At 37.4% G+C, this 25,360-nt stretch overlaps 2 protein-coding genes across 8 annotated transcripts in view; both read right to left on the bottom strand.

The window, feature by feature from the left end:
* Window positions 1-2,981: 2,981 nt before the first annotated feature.
* Window positions 2,982-11,976, bottom strand: MSMO1 (methylsterol monooxygenase 1). Of its 2 annotated transcripts, XM_026122913.2 has the most exons (7): window positions 11,812-11,976; window positions 11,498-11,590; window positions 10,375-10,684; window positions 8,504-8,652; window positions 7,493-7,619; window positions 5,577-5,731; window positions 2,982-3,954 (listed from the first exon to the last, which is right to left on the bottom strand). In XM_026122913.2, the coding sequence occupies exons 3-7, from the start codon at window positions 10,627-10,629 to the stop codon at window positions 3,747-3,749; spliced, it is 894 nt and encodes a 297-aa protein (XP_025978698.1). In that variant the 5' UTR covers window positions 10,630-10,684; window positions 11,498-11,590; window positions 11,812-11,976; the 3' UTR covers window positions 2,982-3,746. The 2 variants fall into 2 exon arrangements, with proteins under 2 accessions (XP_025978698.1, XP_064367004.1); XM_064510934.1 differs by lacking the exon at window positions 11,498-11,590.
* Window positions 11,977-13,531: 1,555 nt separating this feature from the next.
* The window catches only part of KLHL2 (kelch like family member 2), a 62,963-nt gene continuing 51,134 nt past the window's right edge, over window positions 13,532-25,360 (bottom strand). For all 6 annotated transcript variants that reach the window (XM_064510931.1, XM_064510932.1, XM_026122911.2 and 3 more), the window contains 8 exons: window positions 24,629-24,778; window positions 23,619-23,736; window positions 22,762-22,959; window positions 21,857-21,958; window positions 19,794-19,922; window positions 15,299-15,439; window positions 14,988-15,131; window positions 13,532-14,321 (listed from right to left, as the gene is read on the bottom strand). In XM_064510931.1, coding sequence (XP_064367001.1) covers window positions 14,293-14,321; window positions 14,988-15,131; window positions 15,299-15,439; window positions 19,794-19,922; window positions 21,857-21,958; window positions 22,762-22,959; window positions 23,619-23,736; window positions 24,629-24,778 — 1,011 coding nt within the window. In that variant the 3' untranslated portion in view covers window positions 13,532-14,292. The remainder of the gene's footprint in view (window positions 14,322-14,987; window positions 15,132-15,298; window positions 15,440-19,793; window positions 19,923-21,856; window positions 21,959-22,761; window positions 22,960-23,618; window positions 23,737-24,628; window positions 24,779-25,360) is intronic.

Genomic DNA, 25,360 nt, shown 5'->3' with positions numbered 1-25,360 from the left:
GCATCTTTTAGATCCTTACCTGTCAAATTTGAAGCTATGCAGTAGGCTAAAAAGTTACAGTGGTGGAAGAATAAGATAGCAAACAGCATGAGGTGCATAAGCTGGCCAAGTGGCTGAGAACACAGCTTGCAGGAAAAAAAAACAAAAAAACAAAAAAAACTTGATTGGTCCATTAAACTGTGGTACTCCTTCCTGCAGAACATTGTGGTAATGAGATTTACAAAAAATTTCTGCATTAATTCATGAAAGAAAACATCTTTAAAGACTTTAAAATACAAAGATACCAGCTCCACCTCAGGAAATCTCTGACTGGAAAAGCATTCAGGGAGAGTTCTTCTGTATCTGCCACTTTCTCTTATGCTGCATATCTGCTAATGGCCAGGATACGGGGCTACATGGATCTCAGTTCTGGTGTGACACTGCTATCATTAAGCTAGCTCTAGCTTTTTCTAGTCATTCCGCAATATGTAATTTGGCATCAGACATGGAGCAATTACTGAATCTAGCAGGAAGTTTGAAGCCTTTTTAGAACATTACTACATGTGCCATATCTTTAATACATCATTTTTTCCATAACCTCTATTAGCATTTCTATGTGTCATTACCTGATGCTCTTTGAGGTAACGCGGATAACTCAGCTGTAGATTCACTTGCAAATAGAGTTCTCTCATACTCACGTTTACCAATAACTCAGTGTCATTTCTTCTAACTCGCAGGCAGTGTATGTACATACCATAGGAACCTTTCTTCAACAGATGTTCTCACGGATAGGTAGTGTGAAGAATAATAAGGCAACGTCTCTAAGACTAAATACTTGGTTTGCTGTTAAATTATATTTTCTAAATCCATGCTTGTCATGTAATTCAAACCTAATCTAGAGCTGTAAAAACTAATACACTTTTAAATGGAGTTGACCAATATTTTAAATTTTGAGAAATATTGCATTCTTCAGCTATTGAACAGGGAGAGCCACTGAGTCAATGAAGCAATCAACTTGAGTGTTACCTAGCATTACAACTATTCACATGGCAGGGGGTGGGGTGCAGAGGCTTTGTATAGAGAAATCAGCACATACATGTTACAAAGCAGGTTATTACTATGGTGGACAAATTGCACTGCACTGAAAAGTAGACAGTCACTGTGGTAGCCCATCTAAATTTTAAGTTAGAGAATTCTTAACTTACAGAATTTGATAATGTGAATGAACAGATGTGTCACTGTCATTTTTTTTTAAATTAAGAGAATCTGCACAGTAGCACAGCAAGGGGATGAATTTTTACAGGGAAAGCTACTGTAGTTTGTGTACTAGAAAAAAAGCAATATGCAATTGAGCAGCTAAATGAATAATGGATACTTTAGAACACTCACCCTTGATGCAAGGACAGCACCTTCTACTTCAGAAAAAATAGCCATAAATTCTAAGCTAAAGCTGTATGAAAAACTTGCTATATCTTACAATATAAATATATCAAAGAATTGTTACTACTTTTTGTTACTACTTTGTTACCTACTTTTCCACCCTAGGTTTAGAGAGAAGTTGACCAGAATACAAGCCTAAACTCCAAATGAGCAGATGATAATTGACAAAAAAAAAAAAAAAAAAAAAAAAAAAAAAAAAAAAAAAACACCCAAGCAAAAAGAAACCAAAACAAACTAAAACAACCCCAAAACTAAACACCTATTCCCCCCCACAAATGTCATTATTACTTAAAACCAATGTTTTTCATATGCCTTGTATATAGTGACAAGGTATCAGGATTTTTATAATTTTCCTCCCCTCTTGTATGCTCCCATAGCCTTCGTAGGCATAGGACTCACCTCAGCCCTTTGGCTGCTGTGCTTTGCCACCTATAGGAATACGTACTCAGGCAACGAGACTGCTTCCTCATGCAATAGATGCAGGATCAAGGGCAGCTTCATAGGAAACAGGTTTAAAGAGGAGCTAGCCAGGAGGTAGTGCTAAATCCAGTTAAAACCTAATGGTGGCTCAGCTCTTTTAGCTCTTCAACCACTTCAACAGTCTTTTTATTGCACTGGGTAGAGTGTCTTTCATCACTGGTGTAAGCACACCCTGTACTTTCAGCAAGCTATCAGAATGGCTTGTTAGTTCAGGCTGGTAGCATGTCTGGGCTCAAGAAATCCTAAGTACAAGTCCCTGCTAAAATTGAACAATTAAGGGATTTCATAGCCAAGTGTTTTTTCCTCCTTTTTGAGGGAAGGGGAAGAAGGAGGACAAAAAAGAATCTCACTTGACTGTATTCAACAGGGGTAGAGATCAAAGAAATAAAAGGTACCACCAAACACACGCAAAAGAGGAGTCTGAACCTCTACCACATCTCAAGTAATATTTCAATCACTCTGTTTGGGCTTCTAACAAAACAGACGAGCTAATGATATTCAATCTGTACTTTCATGGGAGTGCCTGTTTTGAGGATTACACCAGATTCCATGTGAAGCAGCACCTGCATTTGAGCGGTCTTGAGTAAGGAAAAGCTGCAAGCATCTCTCAAGAACTTCTAGGATAGATAAAGTGGTATTTGAAGTCCAAAGAGGAACTGACAAATTAAAATGCCAGGTGGAAGATCTTTATGAGGATTTAGCCCTAAGTACTTTCACTGTTACTTCTGTGCAACACAGATTCAACAACATTAAAATTCTGTTTCTCTCAGTAGTACAAACCAAAATCTCAACATCTAGTACTTGACTTGTAGAAGCTGTAGCCTAACTTGAAAGTGTGCTTGGCTCAAGAGTTGCAGCTACTCTGAGTAGCTGCATGTAGTTAAGTCCTTCAAAACATAAAATCATAAGAATTTACAAGATGTTCTCAGCTTCCATTTCTTACTGTGGCTATAAAACCATTTCAGCTGTAAACTATTTAGAAAGCTATTTAAAAACAATCTTTCTTCATTAACGAACAGAGTAATACAACATATCCTACAGTTTTTGTCAGCTTTGTATTAAAAAACATATGAAAGGTATAATACACCTCAAACCAAAATCACATTTATTCCATCAGTCACAAGTGCAAATGTAGCAACAAGTCAGTTCAGCAAATTACAACACACAGAAAGGAATGTAATGTAAATGCTAATTACACTGACAGAGCAACTTCAAAGAGCAGCAAAAATGGTTTCTTCAAATAAAAATTTCTACCCTTTTTATCTGTAATCTAAAATAATGTAATGAAAGCAGAGACATTCCTGATCTTGATAACTAGCATTTAGCCAGCTCTTCTGGTATTAACAGTTCGCATTATTCAGTGTGCAAATGGCCTGCCCAAGCTCCTTATTAACAGATGTTTTGGTTTTAAGCAAATTTTACCCATTATGTAAATAACATAGTGCTGATACCAGTTCATATGTTCTGCTGTTTGATACTGCAAATTTGAGAATACATATTTTAAAAAAGTTAAGTCCAATTTCAGCGTGCATTTATAATTTTACCTAGCTCCAAAGTGGGCAATATTAAAGATAAAATTGAATAAAATTCCTGCAAACAAGTGCATCCAAGTAATCTAAGATTTTTTGCATCATCTTTAAGTCTGTAGTTAAAATATATATGCAGTACTTATGTATAAGATAGAAAGCATTCCCAATTAGGAAGATACTGCAGTGTAATTAGCGGTTTTTCCCTACCACTTAGTAGCCAAGGAACAAGATTTATGCTTAATACTCGATCACCATTTTGCTTTAAAGAAAAGCAAAGTAGACTACCAGTATTAGCATCAGAATGTTTACACTGAAAGTTTAGTTAGCCTTCTTTTTCATCATGAGCTGCTGTTTCTTCTCTTTTTCTTTATAGGCAATGAATTGAGAGTCTGTACCAAAGATTCTGTCCCACCATGTGAAGGTTGAGGCATAATTGCCGATAAAGTTCATGTGATGGAAATCATGAAAACGGGCTCCAGCATAGAAAGGCACCAAATGAAGAGGGTTCAGAGGAACATCATAGCCACTATAGGGGAGGGAAGAAAAAAAAAAAAAGAGAGAGAATTGTAGTAAGTTTTTTTCCCCAAAATAAAAGAATATAACTCTCCTTTTTATAAAATAGAAATATTTTTGACATTCTACGGCCCAGAAATAATCACCTTATAACTGGCTTAATAGAAGAGTTACAGTGAGCAGTTCCACAAAATGAGGTAAAACAGAAGTGCATTGCTTCTGCAAGAAGAAATGAAAAACAAAACCACCTCCTATCCTAGCTAAATACTTCTGTAAACCATCCCACATTGGCTTTGGCACTTGCTGATCTCTTCAATTCAGTTTACTAAGCCACCCAAAAAATCTAAGCAAGACACCTATAAGCAAGACATCTATAAAGTAGATGCCTTCCTGCTGATTTAAAAGATCCAGCTGGCTCAAGGGCTATGTTAGCAAGAAGAAACAAAAAATAAAACTATCTTTTAGTGTCAGAAAGCTATTAACATTATCTCAGCTGCTCAAACAGCATCTCAAATAAACTACAGCTGTTTCTCTTGAGTGGCTGTTAAAGTCCAACCTTCAAGAAAGGATATAAATTAATTCAGTGACTGAAAGGAGAAGTCATGCTGAGCCAAGCTTGTAGTACTTCTAGTCTTAATTATTTTCAGTTTATTTTTAATGTGTAAATGTTTTATATTTAAAATTCAAAATATATAATTACAATCATATTAAAACCAGAACAGTTTGCTTTAGAGTGTTTTCAACTGTGTTGCTTAGTAGCACTGAGAAGCATCCTACCACCACCTAGTGGGGAGAGTGCAAGATAATTTGTTATAAACACCTCATACAAACAGCAAACAAATTATATTTGCCAAAGGAGATTCATATTTTTCATCAATCACTTAATGATACGTTACAGTATATACTTCCCAATTTATAACCAAAAGATTCCTAAAATGGCAGTGATTTGTACAACAAGTTGGTTAGTAGCCCATGTTCCACTAAACACTTGAAAATCAGCTTACAATAAAATAGTATATGCTTACTATTGTATTTACAGGTACAAAGTCAAGTATGATACTAGCATTTCAAAAAATGAACTCTAACTTTCCCTCTCTTGAACACAAGAAATAAAAGCATGCCCATTTGCAAATGAACCTAGCTAAGCCTACTGGGATTTTTACTATTATTTTGGAGCCAAATTTGAAAGAAGTTACACTTTCACTACAAAGACAAGTAAGTCTCGCCAATCCATTCTGATTTTTTTGTTTTTAAGCAGTCAGTGGTTGCATATTCTAACATGCCTAAGATGGTTTATATACTGGATATCAAACATGAAGCATCAAACCAACCATCATAATGATATACCTAGCATTTGGGGCCCTCTTCAAGATATCATAGTTGACAATCTACACTCTTTCCTTCAGCAAGATTTGCTATTAACACTACTTCAAAACAGAAGACAGTATTATTGTTCAGATTGTGTCATTTGCTAGAGGTACTGCAGAGAAAGTCTAGAAGGTGACTTCTTTACAATATACATAAAAGTACTTCAATGCAAAAGAAACAACAGAAAGCTCAGTGGAAGCAGAGCCAGTTAATTTTAAAACAGACTTGGGGAGAAAATAAACTATTAAAAAGTAATAAGGATTTCACCTGTGTACGTCAATGGTTTCCATCAAACGACATATTACCCATGCCCACAGAAGAATCACATGGTTACAGAAAACAACAATTCCAATAAAAAAGCCAGTTCCAAGGATAAGCGTTTCCAGAGGATGTGCATACTCTGCTTGCATTCCGAAGGGAGCCTACAAAAAAAAAAAAAAAACAAAAAAACAAAAAGAGCAAGAGAGAAAAAAACAGTTCCCATTTTCAAATTTCTACACCTCAAATCAGATTCACCCTTTTGTGAGACTCTCCTCTTCCTATCATCTTGCAATCCTACTGCAACAGGACACATAGAAATACCTCGTGGACAAAGGAAATGGTTTGACTGAGCAAGGGCTCAGTGAACACAGGTGTTCAGCTCCTCCCCAGTAAAACAGAAAACAGTATTCCAAATTCATAAGGGTTATGAATCAATTAGTGATTCCAAAAACTACACTACAACAGTTCAAAGTGTTATTTAGGTTTACCACTACCTCAAGCTAAAGAATTATTTCAAGAATATTAAAGTGTTTGGCAAGCTCTGGAAAGCTTGCCAAGAAGAAACTGGAAAGAAATTCAAATGTTCTCAGAGTCATGATTCACTTCGAAATTAAAAAAATGAAATAAAATAAACAACACAAGAACCCTCAAAAACACTCATCTTTGACTCTTTATAAGTCCTTACAGTTCAAAATATTGCTGTGAGATTGAAATAAAGCATTTTCTTTCCTTTAAATATATACACTAAACAGTCATTCCTACATTTGGTTTACAAAAAAAATATTCCATGGGAAGTTTTTAGAAGTAGAACGCTTAGAGAAAACTAATAGTTGTAAGGCTAATACTGAAGGTTATAAGTTTATCTGGAAAAATAAAGTACACTTTGGCTTAAAGGAGGTTTTAAATCTTTTATTATTATGGAATGTTTTTAGTAAAATAACTATTAGTCTACAGATCACTTCCATGTGAACTGCTACCCATTCTCACAAGAAAAATGTCCAAAAGCTGTTCCTGCTGGAGACCTGAGGGGCTGCCAAGATCTGAAGGAAAACAGCAGCTGCATGCATTAATTAATATCGTGCTGCCTGTTATCTGCAGTCCATATAAACTGCCTCAGACACAGAAGCCTGCAGTTTATTTTGGGCACAGTATAGCTTATAAACTGAACCAGAGTAGTACACAAACACAGTTGCACCTGACTCCTGTGACCCAGAAACACTGCCACCGAAAGACGGCTGTACTCACTATAGGATACCAGCACGGCTGGGCCCTAGCTGCTTCAGAACAGTGCCACCGCCAGTCAGGCATGGCTCATTGTCTCATGCTCAGGGTCAGCCCCAACAGCGAAAAACGCACCTCCACCCAAAATCTCTCTGTACTGCACTGTGCGCTTGATACAACATCACACAACTGACTACAGTGCTTCCAGAGGCCCATACCCAAGGTATAATCCCTCCCTGGACCAAACATGCTGAGCATACGGCACAAACAAGCAGGCAGTTCTGGAACAGCCTGTACAGAGAGCGTTCCAGGGACCAGCAGATTCTGGATAACACCCTCGATAGTGGGGAACTGACAAACAAATCAGAACCAGAAATATACCATTCCTCTCTCACTCCCCTAACAATAGACATTGAAAATACTTTTACAAAACTTGCTTTCACCTAGCTCAATGGATATGATCAAACTCCACCCAAAGCACTTGAGTGCAATTTTTCATTTTCATTAAACGAAATAAAACTACACATGACGTTTTCAGAAGCAAAATGGATGACTGCTTTTGCCATAGAGCTGACAACAAGACATCTATCCCACTGTCGAAAGGATGCAGAATCCTGAAGGCATCCAAATATTACTTTTAAATAAGCTGTATAAAAATACATGTATTAAAAACAAATTGAAAGAACTCAAGGAATACATACTACAAACTCATGGTGAACTTTATGGATGTACTTGTATATTCTCTTGTGGTGCAACAATCTATGCAGGAAATAGTGCCAGGCATCCTCGATGACTGCACATCCAAAACACTGGGCAAGTAGAACATACCTTTAAACAGTAGAAGAACTATTAGTTATAGAATATATTAGCTTATGCAGAATCTTGAAAGATAGTTTATATGCTAATAAGGGTGCGATATATCTGGGAAATATCACATATTACTACTGACTGAATAACAGTGCATTAGCACTACCTATTTAACATATTAAAAATATTAATTAACAAGTACATCAGCCTTTGTACCTGCCAACACATCAGTTCATATGCTGAAGTGAGTTAGCATGTGGTGTAACAAGTTATTATTTGTAATTTCAGTACTACACACATAGTACATAATGAACATCTGTAGTCAGTGTAAGACCCAGATATACAAAAACAGAACTGCACCTGAACCAGACAGAAAATAACTTAAGAGAAAAATGACCTACTGTTGTAAAGAACTTCAGGAAAAAAGAAAACACAACGCACTTTTAGCTAGATTTGGTTTTGTGTAAAAGTGTATTAATTTAAGCAAAAAGGGGGAATGAGAAGCAGTTGGTGCATTCTCTCCCTTGAGGAATACACTGCTGCTATGAAGTAAAACAGGGTGGACGAAAGAAACACTTAATAGAAGTCACAGGAAATCAAAACATGTTGGACTCTGTGTGTCTTTTTGTTTAGTTCAATATCTAGTCCAAGCCATCATGAATTTTGCTTTGCCTCCACGAACTCCCTTCTAATCCCCCTCTTCTCCGAAGAATTTTGGACCATTTAAAAAAAATACTCTAGAAAGCTTCAATTAGCTCTTGGAGCAGTTAAGTATCAACCAGCACAAAATTAGAGTTTACACAAAGTCAAGTTACAGTACATTAGAATTAATGACACTATCTGTTAAATATTTTGCCTTCAGCTGCATGCAACTCAGTATCAACAAACAAGAAACATCTACCTACCATCTAGGCATTTCTTCCCACTCATAGGGGATACTAAAATATTCTGTGAAGTAATAGGTTCCACAAATCAAAGGCAGTTGAATGAAAAAGTGATTGAAGAGGAGTGTTTTGAAACACTTCCACTGCTTTTCCCATGTTTCTGGTTTATCCTAGAAAGAAGCAGAGACAGACAGTTCTGTTATGTACTTTCATAGCATGAATTTGGTGCAAAAAAAAAAAAAAAAAAAAACCACAAACTTTGTAGGCAATTTAAGATGATATAGCGATATAGCAACTTAGAGACTTTAGCAAAGTATGTACACTGCTACTCTGCTGGAAACAATTCTGGTAATAGATATGAAGTCTCTTAACAGCTGATGGACCACCCCTGAAAAAGAACATTTCTTGAGAAAGTTTTATCACCATTAAGTTTCAAGATGTTTTTGAAGTAATAGTGAAAAGACTACATCCTTTCTTGCTCAACCTATGATTTATATGAAACCCCCAAAACTAAACTGTTAGATAGTTTTGGGGCAGGGTTCAAGAGGGAAGCAGATTACCTATGTCAAAATGATCATAGACTCTGCTTGACACTGTAGTATTATCCTAAACATGTGAAATATATCCATGAAAGAAATTAGTTTCTCAGGCTGCTTCTGAAACATCTACTTAAATTTCATTCAGAAACTACTTAGGAAAAAGCCATTTAAAATTTAATATTCCATTCATGTAAGGACTGCAAAAGCATCCAGGCCACAGAACAGACTGATGCATTTTGGTCTGTGGTTCCCTTTCCCTTCCTGTGAACTGTTCGTTTGTGCTGTATTTCTCTAATCCTTTCACCTTTAATAGGTAAAAAATAGGTAGCAGCTCCTTCCATAACACAAATCAACTCAGACAACACAAGCTGCATGGGATTAGACTCAGTTTCATCACAAATTCCAAAATGTCTCATTTTTCTATGGTAGCTTTTAATAAAACTTAAAGTAAGGATCTCTTAATAAAGTTGTTCTTTACCAGTCACCCCAAACGAATCTTTTTATTTCACTATTTGTAATTAACAGCAGCATTTCAGACTTAATATTTTAATGCAAACTTAATTGAGCTTTTCTTCTTCATACCACAGAACGTACTTCCAGAGCAAAAAGAATATAAAGAGAAGCTGAAGATGTAAGCATGTGAAGAAATAAATTGTTTTCAAAACATTCAGTTTTTGCAGGGAGATGTATTACCAATTACTGTAGTAATTTCAGAAACTAATATTGTGTCATTTCAAATTCATATTACAAGCAAAGTTAAAGGAACTGGGGGAAAACAATAATCCCGGCATACTAGATGTGCATTTGCTGCTTATTAACATTTAAAACCCAGTTAGGAGTGGGGAGCCCATCCTAAGCCTTCTCCGCTATTAAAATACTGTGAAATCTTTTCAAGTGGGTGTATGTGGAGAAATTTTAAAAGGGACTCTTGCTATTAAGTCTCAACACCATGTAATTTCACTACGGAAAAAATTCTTTCACATTACTAACTCCCATCTCTACTACAAGCTACCATGACTCTATTCTACCTTCCAGAGATCTTCCTCATCCATGCATAAACTTGCCTAGACGATATTTAACTTCGCTAGTACAAAGACCAACACCTCATGTTCTCTCTATACCACCATAGTGGCCAGGATCCTCTCTCTCAGCAAAAGCCTCTTTCCTTCCCCAAATCCACTTCTATTCCTCTCTTCCTACACATTGCAATTATGTCCTGTAACTTCCAAGACGTCCACAGTGATAGAGAGGAATGCGTGCTCATCTAAATCTAAAGTTAATATACCGCAGTTATCTCTCCTTTGTATGTAAAAAGAGAAATCGGGAAGTGCGAAGTTCAAGGCTTTGTCTTACCTGTTGAATTTTATACTTTTGCATGTATGGTATGAACTGGAAGACAAATCCAGGTACACAGAGCAAGAAGTATGAAGCTTCATGAACTATAAGTGATCCCCAGGTTGCAATCTGGAACTTCGTGTAGTTATCCAGCATGTAATTCCAAACATTTTTAAATGGTTGCTGCAGTGGATTATCAGGCAAGAAAGAGTCTATATACTCCACTGCCAGATAAGCAGAGTTCAAGATATTAACGCTATCATTCATTGCCATTGTTCAAACATAAAACATCACAGTTACAGTTCTTCTACAGTTGTCTATAAATAACCTGCAAATTATGAGAAAAGAAAATTTAAATAAGAAGGAGTGTCCCCTAAAAAAACATTACCTATCTTAGTTTTTACCTAATTTGGGGCAGGAGAAATACAGATTCTCTTTCTACAGAATAGCATAAAAGAACAAACTTAAGACAGCCTTGAGAGCCAGCTGGCTTTCAAATTCTAAAATTTGGTCAAGGCAATAAAAAGATGATGAAGTATTCTTTTATTATGCAATTTTATTTAAGCTTCATTTATGTAAGATTTGCATACTGTAATAAATGAGGAAAGGAGGACTCAAAACAGATTTGGAAATTGAACAGCACGTCATGACCTGTTGTTTATCCAACCTTGTTCTTTCTACAGCTGTGAGTCAGACTCCATGCAAACTACCTCAGCACAAAAGGCAATACTAGGCTCACCAGCTTCATGTTTGTACTACATTAACCATCTGAACGGGTTTCGGATTGCAACTGGCTTGAGGCAATCCACTCTTCTGCAAATTGGAAAGCAGAGAGGCAGCGTTCCCCACTGGTGCTGAGAACTTGTGCCACTTCAGCAGAGAGAGGTGGGTGCTCGTCTCATCTCCCCCTCTCAAAGGTGGGTGTAACTCACACTGGAGGACCTTGGTTAGTCCCAAAAAGCCTAGCCCAATTACTACACTTGGAAAAAGATCCGATACAAAGAATGCGCCGAGCTCTGTACCAAGCAACATTAATTATCATTTTTCTTCACAGTAACAGTGTAAAGACAACACTATTTTTACTGACACCCGATATTTTATAGCAGTTCACAAAGAGCCGAGGGACAGGTGTGTTACTCACCTTCCCCCAAAAGAAGACGGCCACCAGAAGGCCAGGGACGAGGCTAGGCCCGGGGACCCCTTCCCGCCGTCCTGCCAGACATGTGTGACGACCCTGCCAAGAAGCGAGACCGGGCACTGAGGCCGACGCGGGAGAAAGCCCAGAGGTGCCGCCGCGCGACGCCGAGGGCCCGGGCACCGTAGCAACCACACCCCGGCAACGGCACGGCACGGCGCGGCCCTCCCCGCCCTCGCCCGCCGCGATGGGGGGCCGGGCCGGGCCGGGCCGGCCGCGGCCTCCCGCAGCGCCCCGCGCCGCCCCCCCCCGCCTCTCACCTCGATGGCGGCGGCCCCGGCCCCTCACACCGCGGCGGCAGCTGCAGCGACGACGCCCTGCGCAGCAATAAGAACGGCCAGCGCCGCCGGCGCCTCAAGTGCGCCCTCCCATTGGCCGCGGAGCAACTCCCGGCGCGGCGCCGATTGGCTCGCTGGCGTCTGCGGCGGAGAGTCAGGCGTGAGGCGGGACGGGACGGAACTAGCCCTGCCGGGTACCGATTGGCTGAAGGGGTGGAGTGAGGATAGTGAGATCTCGGCGCGCGGCCAATGAAGCGGGAGGGAGACCGGCTGACGTCAAAGACGTGATGAGGAGGAGACCGGTTCCTCAGGTGGGCGGGGGGGGGGCGGGACGATGACGAAGCGGGCGCGGCCCTTCCCCGCCGCCCAGGCCCGTTGCTATGGCGCCGCGGGCGCAGGAGGCGGCGGCGGCGAGGGCCGCCGCCAGGGCCGCTTCCGTCCCCCCGGGGGCCATTAGCATCAGTTGGGCCGTTTCATAGGGCCAGGAAAGCAGAGGCTGCTGCCAGCAGTAAGGCGGCAGAAGGGAGGGTGTGAGCCCCCCCCCCCCGCCACCCCTCCCTCGGGTTTTTCGCGTGAAACGACCGTTAGAGCTCGAACGCGCGCGGCAACCACAACAGTCCCGCCTCCCCCCGCCCACACACACGTTACCGTTGTCCGCGTGGTGCCTGCAGCTCTATGGAAAAATAAAGAGAATTCACTGGGCAGTAGGATGTGGTGTTACCCCCCTTACAAAAGGGGAGACAGAACCACGCAGACAAACTGTGGGGGGGGGGGGCGGGGGGGGTTACGTACCTGCGCGAATGTAACGTCCGTTGTTAGGGGGTTGCCCGCAGTTGCAGGGGACGGGCACCAGCGATGCACGAAGCCAGCCTCTTTCCTGCTCCTACACACGAGCTTCCTCGCTCAAATAAAGAGGATTGAAATACCAACGTATGTCATGGCACCCTATTGTGATAGGGTAAAATTATATAGCAAAAACAAGATCTCTGTTTCAAATAAAACCTACTGCCTAAATTCACCACACATCATGCAAAACCAGCAGTTAAAAACTACCATCCATTTAACATTAGCACCTCTACCAACAGTGTCAAGAACAACACTGTTATTCTCAGCTCTAATACTAATTTCACAGCTCAGATTTTTTTTCCCATGAGAAATTAGATGTGGCCACAACCTTAATTAACTAAAGACCAAAGCTTTCAGAAACAAACCAGCAGCAAACTAGTATTTATATTACCTATTCTTACGCTTTAATAATAATTCTTTTCAACTCACTTGCATTCAGCTTTTTAAAACACCATTCCCCTCCAAAAAACCTCTTCATTGGTGTCAAATTACTTATGAGACTTGTATTGAGAAACACAAGTTTTAAGCAATTTTGTTGGCATTATGAAACAATATATAAACTTTTATTTAGAGAAAGTCTCAAATATGACAATAACTTTGGTCATGTAAAAAGGCGGCCATCCAAGAACAAATAAAAATGAGCTGCTCTACAAACATGGCCACTTACAGAATATTCAGATATTAGCAGCTAAGGTTACACACGTAAGTAGACCTTATTACCATGCAAATTCAGCTTAATTTCATACATTCCTTATAAGTTTTCAGTTATTTTCATGCCAAATCACCTTTTGGATAAAAAGGTAAGAAAGAAGTAACATCTAAACATGACCAACACTGAACAGAAAAAAATCATAAATAAGTACAGACAACATTTTTATTAAAAAGATCTTGAAATTACACCTGTTCAAGGAGCATTACACCATCTCCAATCTCGTTCAGTGAAAATTAGTAGTGTTAAGCATTGTTAAATATCAAAAAATACAACTCTGTTTTACAACATAGCACTGGCATATTTAAAGTACTGTGCCAAATTATAAATAGTAAAATCATGTTTTGAAGAATTTTAATGAAAAGCAACTTATGCACACACATACATATGCACATATTATAGTTATGTAACAAAAGTTTTTATAAAAGCAAACAAATTTACCCCATGCCAGCTTGAATTACTGAGGTGGGATTAAATATCTACGATGAAGACTGACAGCTCATTTCTTTAAATATACTTACTAGTCTCTGGAAAAAATAAGACAAAAATTTACTTTCACCAGAATACACATCATTCTTCACTGACAATCCATTTCTCAGTCATGACTGACATGAGCTGGTCCTTATGAAAGTGGCTTTTTTTGTTTGAAGACCTTGCAATAAAAAAACGGTCCACTAGCCTTTAAAAAAAATCAATCAGCTCCTGCTCAACTGCAGAATAATCCTACACATTGCTTCTACCTAGAGTAATCTTCATCATCTGTCATCTGTAATTGTAGACAGTCACATCTTCCACTGTGACTCAAGGTGCAGCTACAAGTAGAGAAGTGCTTAGATACTCAGTCACTTCAAATACACTTGTTGAAGACTGCTTCTAGTGCATAATCAAGTTGAAAATCCCTTTACAGATCATAATGGCTTGTCAATAACTGTTACACCTAAAGTGCGAAAAAAAGGCATAAAAACAGATAGTATCTTTTCAGAAAAATCATCATCAGGAATATGGAAATATTTAATATAATAATTTGCAACCAGCATAAAACTGAAAAACTCTGCAGTGTTCATATTTTCCCAAATTTGTCTCTGAGAGAAGGTTACCTGAGTCAGTAAAATTCTGAAAGTTTCTGTGACTTGAAGAAATTAGCAGTTACTCAAAAGTTTACTTTCCCTTATCAGTGAAATAAAACTATAACATACACTTTAACTCATTTGAGTAACTGCATTTATTAAAGGAAAAGAACCCTGAAGCATTTCTGGATTTCTAAATACTGAATCCCTTTAACAAAGTTCAAAACTGGACCCCTACAGATTGAGACACATTACAAATCTATTGTTTAAAAAAAGGCTAGTCATGATATAATTTTCTTTCACACTGACCACTTAAATGCTAAATCAGCCCTGAGCAGAGCTTAATACCATCTTTTCTTTTTAGTGAATAATTGTTTAAAGCCAAAGTGAACCATCACATTTTTCATACAATTCTAGCATCTTCATAGGTTTTAACTTGGACAGTACTTCATCCGAATGCTTTGTCAAATTTCTTATCCTATCATGCTACTGTTTAATATACTGTAAAAAGGCTATAAAAAAATTATACACGTTACCTGCATAGCTTCTTCCTGTACTCATACAAGATGACACAACTGTCCATTTATCAGTTGTTGGATTATAATATTCCACTGTTGATAAATTACAGGAACCATCATCTCCTCCAACCACATACAAGAGACCATTTACAGCACAAACACCTAAAAAAGACAGGAAATAAATTCTGAAAATTAAAAAATTGCTTGTTCACACCATGGAAGCATGTTTTCTATTCTGTGACATCAAAAGAGCATAAATACGTAAGAAAAAAGGATCACATTTGCACCAAATTGTACTACCAATGTTATAAAGCAACTGGAGTACATACCCGCATTCCTTCTGCACATGTTCATATCTGCAACTTGCTTCCATGTACTGGCAGCAGGGTCATACACTTCGACACTTTTTCTTACCAAAGGACCATCATGACCACCTACTGCATACAATAAATTGTTTAACACACCAACACCTGTGAATATATGAAAATACTCAAAATTAACTAGAGAATGGTATGACTGATACAAGGGAGGAATAACGAACAGCATGTCTACTAACATAAGTCCTCCATCCAGTCAATGTTAGGAACTATTGCAGAAGATATTAGGGTCAGATGCATTAAAGCAAAATGACAGTAACTAAAGCAAGACACTGATAAAATGCCTTGCATGACTTCCTATATTGCAGTATACAAAGACCAGAGCTGTTCTGCAAGAAGAGATTTAGAAAATTTTGGAAGAATAATGATGTGCAGGAAAATGAGGACTGTTGAAATTTAGGACCAATTAGAAGTGACAGTAAATGACACAGTATGCTCAGCCAGCATAACAGAAATCTGACGTGATGATAAAGCATAAGTGAATTTTTAGAAAGTAAAAACTACACAGTTGAAAGGATAAAAGCAGAATGGGTAGAACATTATACAATAGGAGTGTTTACATTAAAGTGTTGGAATACCTGATAAACATATATGAAACAAAAATAAAGAAACAATTACAGTGAGTACCTACCTCCTCCAGGACTGGAGGAGAACACCAAACTTCCTTGAACCAAGCTCCAGTTATCAAAATATCCAAAAGGTGCTAAAAAGTTTGAATATTTCTGGGGTCTCCTTTACTTTACAACAAAGCTTATCAATCTATAAGCATGGGATGAAGGAACAAGGTAAAGCTAGTCTGGATTTACTTGCTAATTGGGTTGAACATATTGAAAAGATGGTAATAGGGAAACCAGAAAGGAAGGCCTGTTTATTTATTCATCACTTTATAATGTGGTATGATAATCCAGGCATAATAGATTTCAGAAATGCAATTTTGGGGCGTTAAAACTAGTCGGCAATGGGCAAGAGCATTAAAATTCACTGCTATAAAAGTACATTGGGAGATATGTCATATTTAAGATTATGAAACTCAAAGTATGATATATAGATTTGCTAACATAGTTCTTAAAGGGTTCCAGCGAAAGGGCACAGTTTAAAGTCCTTATTAAAGATTAAAAGCAAGCAAAAAAGCAAATAGGAATACAAAAGATTAGCTAAGTCCTTCAGATAAAAAATGCCAGGTAAAAATAAAAAAGGAAAAACCAGAACTTAAATATCAGCTGAAAGGGCTTTGAAAAACCTATCAGTAAGATTGTGTGTAAAGACTAGTCATATATGGGAGATGACCTCTGCTGAAATAAATTCATTTTCTTACTAAAAAGACAGATTTTAATAGTTAAAGCAAGAGGGGAAGGAAACATGGAAGAGTTAAGTGGTGCAAATCTAAAAAAATCTTCTTGATATAACACTGATTTATAAGTCATGCTATCTAATGTTTTATCAGTGATATTCACTACTATCATCTCCCCAAATCCCTCCCAGTTAATTTAATTCCTGTTGGATTGCTATTATTTCTTGCTATCATGTCACAGCATAATGTGACAGCTTTTCTTTCTCCCACTCTGATCTCACTTTATTAGACAGGATAATATAACATTCATCTTTTGTAGCTTTAAACATTACAGAACTGGAAGGAGGGCTACAATTTTTAGTTTAAGTGTGTAATGCGCTATAAACCAAGCAGATAAAGAATGTGCTTCGTTGTTACTTCATCCCCCCACCCCATCTTCCTCTGTCATTTCCAACTTTCCTATTTAGTGTATATCATTTTTCCCTCTGCCACATTGCCATTTTTTATTTGATAGCTCCTTATTTTTAATGATGTCCTCTGTTCCTCTTTGGTCCTTCATTTTCCCTTAAGCCCGCACCCAGTTTCCAAGTCCTACCTTATTTCTTGCTCCTTCCGTCTGTATCTTCTTGTTGCCGTCTTCTGAGTTCTCCTTTGTTATCTTTCTTCCCTGCCCATTTTCAGGACCCTGTCTTATATCTCTCATCCCTCCCAAATGGCCTATATCTGGATTTGAAGTTCCTCATCCCAATATCTTGCCGGAAACAGATCTGTCCCCGTACTGATCAACTGAGAAGCAGCTGGTACTAAAGAAGAGTAACTGAGGGTTAACCTCTGAAGTTGCTTTTGGATGAAGCTGAAGCAGTAGGAACAGAAGAGATGGGCTTAAGTTCCTTGAGATGACCAGAGATCCATAGGTTTAATACAGGAACACAATTCTCTTTGGTTAGTACCTATAACAACACTAGGACTGACTGCCAATTGAAACAGTTCTGGTGGTCTGGGATATTTGGCCACTACAGCCAAGCTCAGTCAACAGTCATGATTTTAACATTATTATCCACTCCTCCCCAGCATAGAAATATAATTTCCCACATACTTAACAGTGGCACTGAAGAATGTTGATTTTCTTTTTTTACTCAGTTCACTTTTTTCTTCTTTTTCTTTTTCTTTTTTTCTTTTTTTTTTTCTTTTTTTTTCTTTTTTTTTTCTTTTTTTTTTTTTTTCAAGAGGACAGTGCAAAAGGCAGCAGAGATTTGAGTAAACAAACAAGGTCCTGAACTCTAGGGCGAGGGAAGGGAGGAGAGAGGCAGGAAGATTCTAGTAGTTAGTGTACCTAAAGCACTACATTTCGGTCTTGTAAAAGTAATTCGACATAAAAAAAATCTGAAAATATCTAGCATATAAACGGGCTATAGGGACGAAGGCAGTGTGCAAGAACAAATTTTTTTTTTTTTTTTAAACACTCAGATAAAATGGGTGTGCTGGCAGATTGCAAAATGAAGCTTTGTCACAACCCATCAACATTATTCGTCTTCATAATGATTCAAATGATTTGCCTGTTTTATATAAAAGTTTTCCTCAAAAAACGCCAATATTAGCCAAGAGTATTTAATAGTATCCTTACTGCAACTCTGGCCAGTTTTTAAGCTAGCATTTACTTCCAAGATATACAAACCAAATAAGCAGAAGTTTCATAAGACAGCTATGTTAAATACACCCTACTATGTTTCCTTTATTAACTTGGCAGTTCTAGTTTAAAAATGCAACCGAAGTAGTATTTTTAGTAATATGAGACAAATCAACTTACCAATTTTGTATGGGTATAATATAAATATTACATACTATTTTAATTTTAGTAATGATTTTAAAACTATTATGAGTGTCTGTTGAAGTATTTAATTTGGACTGAATTTAAACATCATTACACAGATTAAAAACTGTTCAGAGTTAATAAATAGAGAATAATGGAAGGCAAGATGGAAAGTTGGGATAACTGTTAATCATCTACTGAGCATACTAGAAATTCATCCAGTTTTATTTGTAGCAACATCTCTTCCAATTATGAAGCACATTAATGCAATCACCAGTAAATATTTGAAGGGTGTTGCTAAAAAGCACCATTGAGCACATGGCATAAAAAGGGACCTAAATAGGTAAGAAATAAAGGCAGAAAAATAATATCATGCAATTTGACTTGAGAAAGTCCATGTGAACGCATCTAGAGAAATAAAACAACTTCAGCAAGTTGAAAAAACCTGAAACACCAAAAGACAAATAGAGGACTGTGAACAGTAAATGAGACTTGAGTCCATAATATAAATAGATAATGAAAATGCTAAAGTCATTTTGGAGCTGAGGAAGCATCATTTGATTAAACAAGAACAGAATACCACAGGCACTTCTGATGTTATTAAGAGAAACCAACATACTCAGAATTTCAAGAAGAAAAAAATAAAATACTAAGACAAAATTAAAAGGGAATTTTTAAGATTGTAAAGAAATAAACAGCTAAATGATAGAGAATAACATGCAATAGCCTATAAATATCCAAAGGATGTAAACATCAGGTGATGAGAAGAATTACTGAAGATGAAACAAAGGGTACATAAATGGAAATAATAGGATAGAACCAATTACACAAAATTAAGAATGAACAAGGACAATTTCCTACAGTAAACCAGAATGCAGAACAAATCCTCCAAAGAGATGGAAATCTAGTCAGAGTTCACATGTAAAGTCGACCTGAAAACAGTATTAGAAAAAGTAGCCCTAACACTGACAAAGAGATGTTCTTGAAGAAATGACATTTTTTCACCCTGGACATGAAGATTTTGATAGTCATTTCAGTATTTAGCTGATACTACACTAATTGTCACAAGCTGTGTATATTAATCTGTATGTTAAGAACATCAGAGGCTGGGGAAAGAGGAGGGAATATGAAAGTACGAAAAGCAAAGGAAAGATGCTTACTATTGGTAGACTGAATCTTACTGTATAGGACAGTTCTGTATTTATAACCTGCAATACATCTGCCATCTAATACTAACACATTCCACTAGGCTCAGATGTTAGCTTACCTTTTGTATTTTTTAAATAAGTTTTAAAACCACAAATTTGTTTCAGTCTTAGTTTGAGCATTGATTCTTGTTCACTCACCTGCTCCACTCCGCCTAGTGCTCATTTCTGCAACATAGCTCCACTCATTTGTATTAGCATCATAGCACTCTACTGAACTAAGGCACTGCCGTGACGCCCCGTCGTAGCCACCGACAGCATACAGTTTACCTAGAAAAGTAACCACCAGAAATCCACAAGTTTCTAATGCACACAGGCTATGCTGTTACACATGCAGAGGGGGAAACGTCACTCTCCAAATTAGCTACTAATCAGCATCTGTCAATCAGTTATTGTGGGCTTTATTTTTTTTTAAAAGTTTAAGATATTACTCTATAGATCTTGTCATTTTGAGGAGATAAGAGGCAGCCAATACCTAATATGAACAATGTGAATCAAAAGATTTTGAATCCCCTATCTGAAATACAAAGGTACTTTACCCCATTTTAAATTAATAATTGTCCAAAGGCAAACTAAGTATGTCCAGCATTGGAAGCGAGTTAATGGGCTTCTTAGAAATATCAAAAAATTCAGATGGAAATTACTTTTATGCACTTGCTCCGTGCTTTTAGATCAGAAACAGTAGATGCTCCTATGCAGTTTAAAACCACACTAAAGCTGTTTCAAGACCTGGGAGCCAGCCCAGGTCCACACTGTGCAGGCAACAGCAAGGTTTTTAACCCCCAACCTGTCCTTGGAAGCCTGCAGATTTCACAGCACTGTGTTTAAGACCACCCCCAGCATGTAACCAGGAAGACCAGCCACATATAACAAGAGTTGACTATAGTTCAGTGCTACATCACTGAAGACTGATTTATAGTGTTATCACTTCCATAACCAAGCACTCTAGCTTTGCTGGCATGCATAAGGCAGAGCGTACACACTTAGGGAGCTTTTCTTCAGTCTGCCTCAGGCGCGTTGGACTCAGCGTTGAAGCTCTGACTTCTATATAAGCCTGTGCCTGAGCTCCAGTAATGCCACTGACATATACAGTGACCACATGTACCTTTCCCTGCAACTTGCTCGGCAGAGGGTACTAAGAGATGCACCTGCAACACAGCTGGGTTGTAAACAGTTCATAGCCTTTTTCAAGCACTTCCTAAGGAACAGACATTCTGGATAGATCTACACTTTGGGGTTACTTTTTATATAGTCTACAACAGGCAGGGTACAAATGTAAGCCAAGATGCTCTCAGCATTTACAATAAAAAAGAATTGCTATAACTGAAAACATTTTATTTACCCTTTTATTAAAAACACTAAAGCAAAAGCAATTTCTGCTGAGAGCTTTGCCAATGGTGAAGGATAACCAGCTTAACGCATAATCTCACATTACATAAAGTGAATACCTTAGCACAGTAATAAAAGAAATATTGAAAACAACTATGCTAAAAGCTAGCCAAAAAAAGTAGAAAAATTATGTTTTGTTCGTACCATCTGAATTATAAGGTTGAGCAAAAACCTAAATCTGAGGTATTTTTTCTAACAAGGAAATAGATAGTAGGGTGAAGATTACATTTCACCCTCTTATTTTTCATCTCATTTGTCACTGACAGAGTTTTACTAATATACCCTTTCGATCTTGTTCTATTCCACTTCAGTTTCAGACACTAGCAGAGATTAAATATGGAGCCTTTTGGACTATACTTGTATTACTGTTAGTTAATGTGAAGCAAGCTAAGATACTTGCATGAGTATTGTGCAAAAATTTATTTCTTCATTTCAGTAACTGAACCAAAAAATTTAAAAATTACTTTGAATTAGATTGCTCAATCCCAAAGGGCTTTTTATTTGAAAAGGGAATGTATTTGGGTTTTGGTTTTGGAAACAGTTTTAACCCATTTCTAGATTCTTTTTTTTAACCCTTTATACATCTCCTGACATTTCTGAAATGTGATTTTTTTTTTTTTTTTAACAATTACCCCACTTTTGCCAAAACTAGTTCTCATAGATGATCCAATTTTGTAAGTAGTTTTGGTTCCTAAGCATGCAGGAAGAAAAAAATTCTTTCAGCATATACATATTGTGTTGATTTGGAATATAAGATCCTAGGAATGTCCAAAGTCACATAGGCAGAGAACTAACTCTGCAGCAAAAGAACTTACCTCCAACAACACCTACACCAACACTACTTCTTCTTGTGTTCATTGGAGCTACATGAAACCACTCATTAGTCTTTAAGTTGTAAACTTCGACAGATGATAAACCTATTAGAACAATAGGGCATTATTTTCTCTACAAATCTAGGAGCAATACGCTATCTACCTTTCAGAAATCTAGGAGCAATACACTGCCTACCTTTCAGAAATTATTCATTATCTCAAAACTCAAATTATTATTAGTTCATTTTAAGACTGTTAGTTACTATGCAAAAGGCACAAGTGATGTCATTTAGATAGCCGACTACAGTCATCATATTCTTGGTATTTGAAAATGAGCAACTGAATAACAGCTTTTGTGGAACTCAAAAATTCCTCCTTGAATTTATTCTTTTTAATTAAGTCACATGTTCTCTCTACACGTGTTCATCAGAAATAACTCTTAAGGAAAAGGATTATCTCTACACAAATGGTTTAATACATCTGTGATGAGAATGAGTTGTGTGTGTCCAAAGCCTTCTCACAATTCAAATAACGCTGCTTATACTCTTATTTACACTACAGAAAAATGCAGATGTATATTCCATATGCAAACAGATTCCAGATTATTTCTCTGCTCATGTCATCCATGAAGTTAAGGACTTGGAATACAGACGGAATACTGAATGGGAACTTGTCAAAGATTCAATGGTCATTAAGCCTGATCTCTTAGCAACAGAGGGAACAGTCTACTGTTCAGTACCAGGCAGAAGGTGGTGACCATTAAAGCATGTTCCATGCCACAAGATCCAGGCTGTCCTCCTGCTTTGTTTCATCACAACTACCAAGAAAGAGAAATTCAAATTTGATACAATTATGTCTAGAGTATTCAAAATGGATCAGTTCAGCAGTGTGTAAAGGCAAAAAAATACCTGTACTTCCATCAAATCCTCCCACAGCATAAAGAAGTCCATTTAATACAGCAGCTCCCAACGTGCTTCTCCTGTCTTGCATATTAGCAACACTCGTCCACTGGTCCTTCACTGGATCGTAGGAATCTACTGTGCGAACTCGCAAAGAACCATTGAAACCGCCAACAGCATAAACCATGCCTCCCATGTACACCATTCCTAGAGCAGGAGAAATGGGGGGGAAAGCTGAGTGTTGTCTTCTCTTTGTCAATTATTTTATTCCATACTGTGCTAACTACGCAAATACTTGACCCAATTTAGAGTACTCGGTACACTATCAGGCTTTTAACAGTGTCCTAGAGCCATATTTCATTCAGATTAAACACTAAAAGTTTTGATACTTCTTGCTACTAATAGCTTACACTTCTGAAAATTAGGCTTGCTAAGTTTCTTCTTGCTTAGATCTCAGCTGTTTTAAGCTAACATGTTCACATTTTTAGTATCAAGTGGCCACTTCTTCAAATTCTTCATATCATTTAATAATAAGGTATTTTTAATAAAACAATGCTCATTATTATAATTCATCAACATATTAATATATCCTCTGTATCTCTGTGATGCAATGAAGCAGTTTATTTTACAGATGAGGAACTGAAGGACAAATTAAGATCAAATTATCAAACTTGTATAGTCCCAGATTAGCAAGTAAGTAATTTGAATTTTCAGGATGATCAACACTCACAACACCCACTGAAGTCAAGATTTAGCCCTTCTCAGGGTGTTTCATAAGTACTGTTCCAAAGAACAGAGGATGCTTTAGACAGACACCTAAATTCTGCAGCATTACAAACTGCAACAAAATATTAGACATCATTTACCCGCTCTACATCTTCTGGAAGGCAATTCAGCCACCTGATGCCAACGCTCTTCTTTAAAGTCATAGCATTCTACGCTGCGAATAGCTTTTGGTGCCTGTCCTCCAACTACCATCATCAACTAGAAGGGAGGTAGTAACATGCATTAATTATTTGCATATATGAGAGCACCTGAAAGATGAAAGAAGTGCTAAAAATAAAGGAAGCTTCTGTACAAGAAATAATTAAAGGATGATTCTCCTAAATATGCAATATGGATCTTACAAGCTAGGCAAAACTAATTTTTTTTTTAAATATGGAATTTGTAAACATTGTGTCCAGTGCAAATATCTGAAGTAGAAAAGCAGGAGGTAATTAGAATCTAGATAGAGCTCCCATGAATGAGGCAGATTCTGTTGTATCTTCAGAGCATACTCTGACCTATGAGAATTCATCATCTATAAAATTCAATGGAGCTACGAATGTCCATCACAGAACAGCCTTAGTTGGCTCCTTTGAGAGAATGTGCTAAAATCTGCTGAAGTCAAAGGAATGGTTCATCTGACTAGTTCCTACTCCATCATTCTAGAGTTGCCATAATGGTACTATGAGAAAATTTCTGTACCTCACTGGAAAAAAAGATAATATCTGGTGTTTGTTTTCTTTATTTTTTTCTTCTAAAAATAGAACAAAAGATTATATTCAGCTAAAAATTAAGTGAAATGCCTCAACTCAGAAGCATCGTTCTATAATTTTAACCAGGCCTACTTCCTGTCTAACACCAGGTACATAACTATGTTTTCCTCAAATGCTGAAGAACTCACCTTAGATAGTTTCTTTAAGAGAAAAAACCTATCCATATCAAAGCATTATATAAATCTAACACTCAATCACTTGCTACATCTTTATGAGGAATAACTCTTGCAGAAATTTTTTTTGCTGGAACACACCGACTGATAGTCATGTTCTCATCAAATCTCTTAAACAAAATTGAGTTTGAAGAAATAAGCAGACTGGAAAAATAAAGGTCTTACTTTTGGAAGGCTAGCAGGCGTTCTTAACTTTGTTCGAGTGCTTTTCATCAATGCTCGTTGCTCAGTTGGCAGCAAGTGATACTTCATAGCTTCAATGAGGTAATCTTTACAAGCACTGCTGTTCTTAACCAGTATTTCCTCCTCAACTCTCTGTTTATTAATAAGAAGTTTGACAAGATCTGAGCACGTTAAGGAAGTAAAACACAAATCACAACTTAAAGTAAAGTCAGTCTGCATCACAGGATCACCGAATCACTGAATTTTTAGATCGTAGTTCAACCACAGTTAAACACAAAATTATGTGATGGCAACATGCAATCATTAAAAAAAAAAGAATCGGGAGATGTAGATTCTTTAAAATCTACAAAAAGCGTTAGGCAATGGTAAATCACTTTCCTCAGAGTCATGCGCATTTCTCAGCTTTTCAAATACTTAAAGCACAGAGCACTTAAAATGGAGGGGAGGGGGGGAATTTAACGAACCAGTAAACCACCCTACAACAATAAAAACCCACACCACCAAAAAACACAAAAGTGGAAGAAATTCACATTACAAAAGATAGGATTTCTAACATAAGCACCTACCAACATGCTACTACACCTACTAACAAATGTTAATAGTGAAATGATATTTTCAGCATTAAGTATTTAACCTGACACCAACACATTCAAAATGATCTTATAAAATTTGAAAAAAAATATAGCATATCTGAACCAGGTAAAGAAATATGTT

Source organism: Dromaius novaehollandiae, chromosome 4, assembly GCF_036370855.1.
Source record: "Dromaius novaehollandiae isolate bDroNov1 chromosome 4, bDroNov1.hap1, whole genome shotgun sequence".
NCBI classification, from domain to species: Eukaryota; Metazoa; Chordata; class Aves; order Casuariiformes; family Dromaiidae; genus Dromaius; species Dromaius novaehollandiae.
This window is presented reverse-complemented; position numbering and strand designations above follow the sequence as displayed.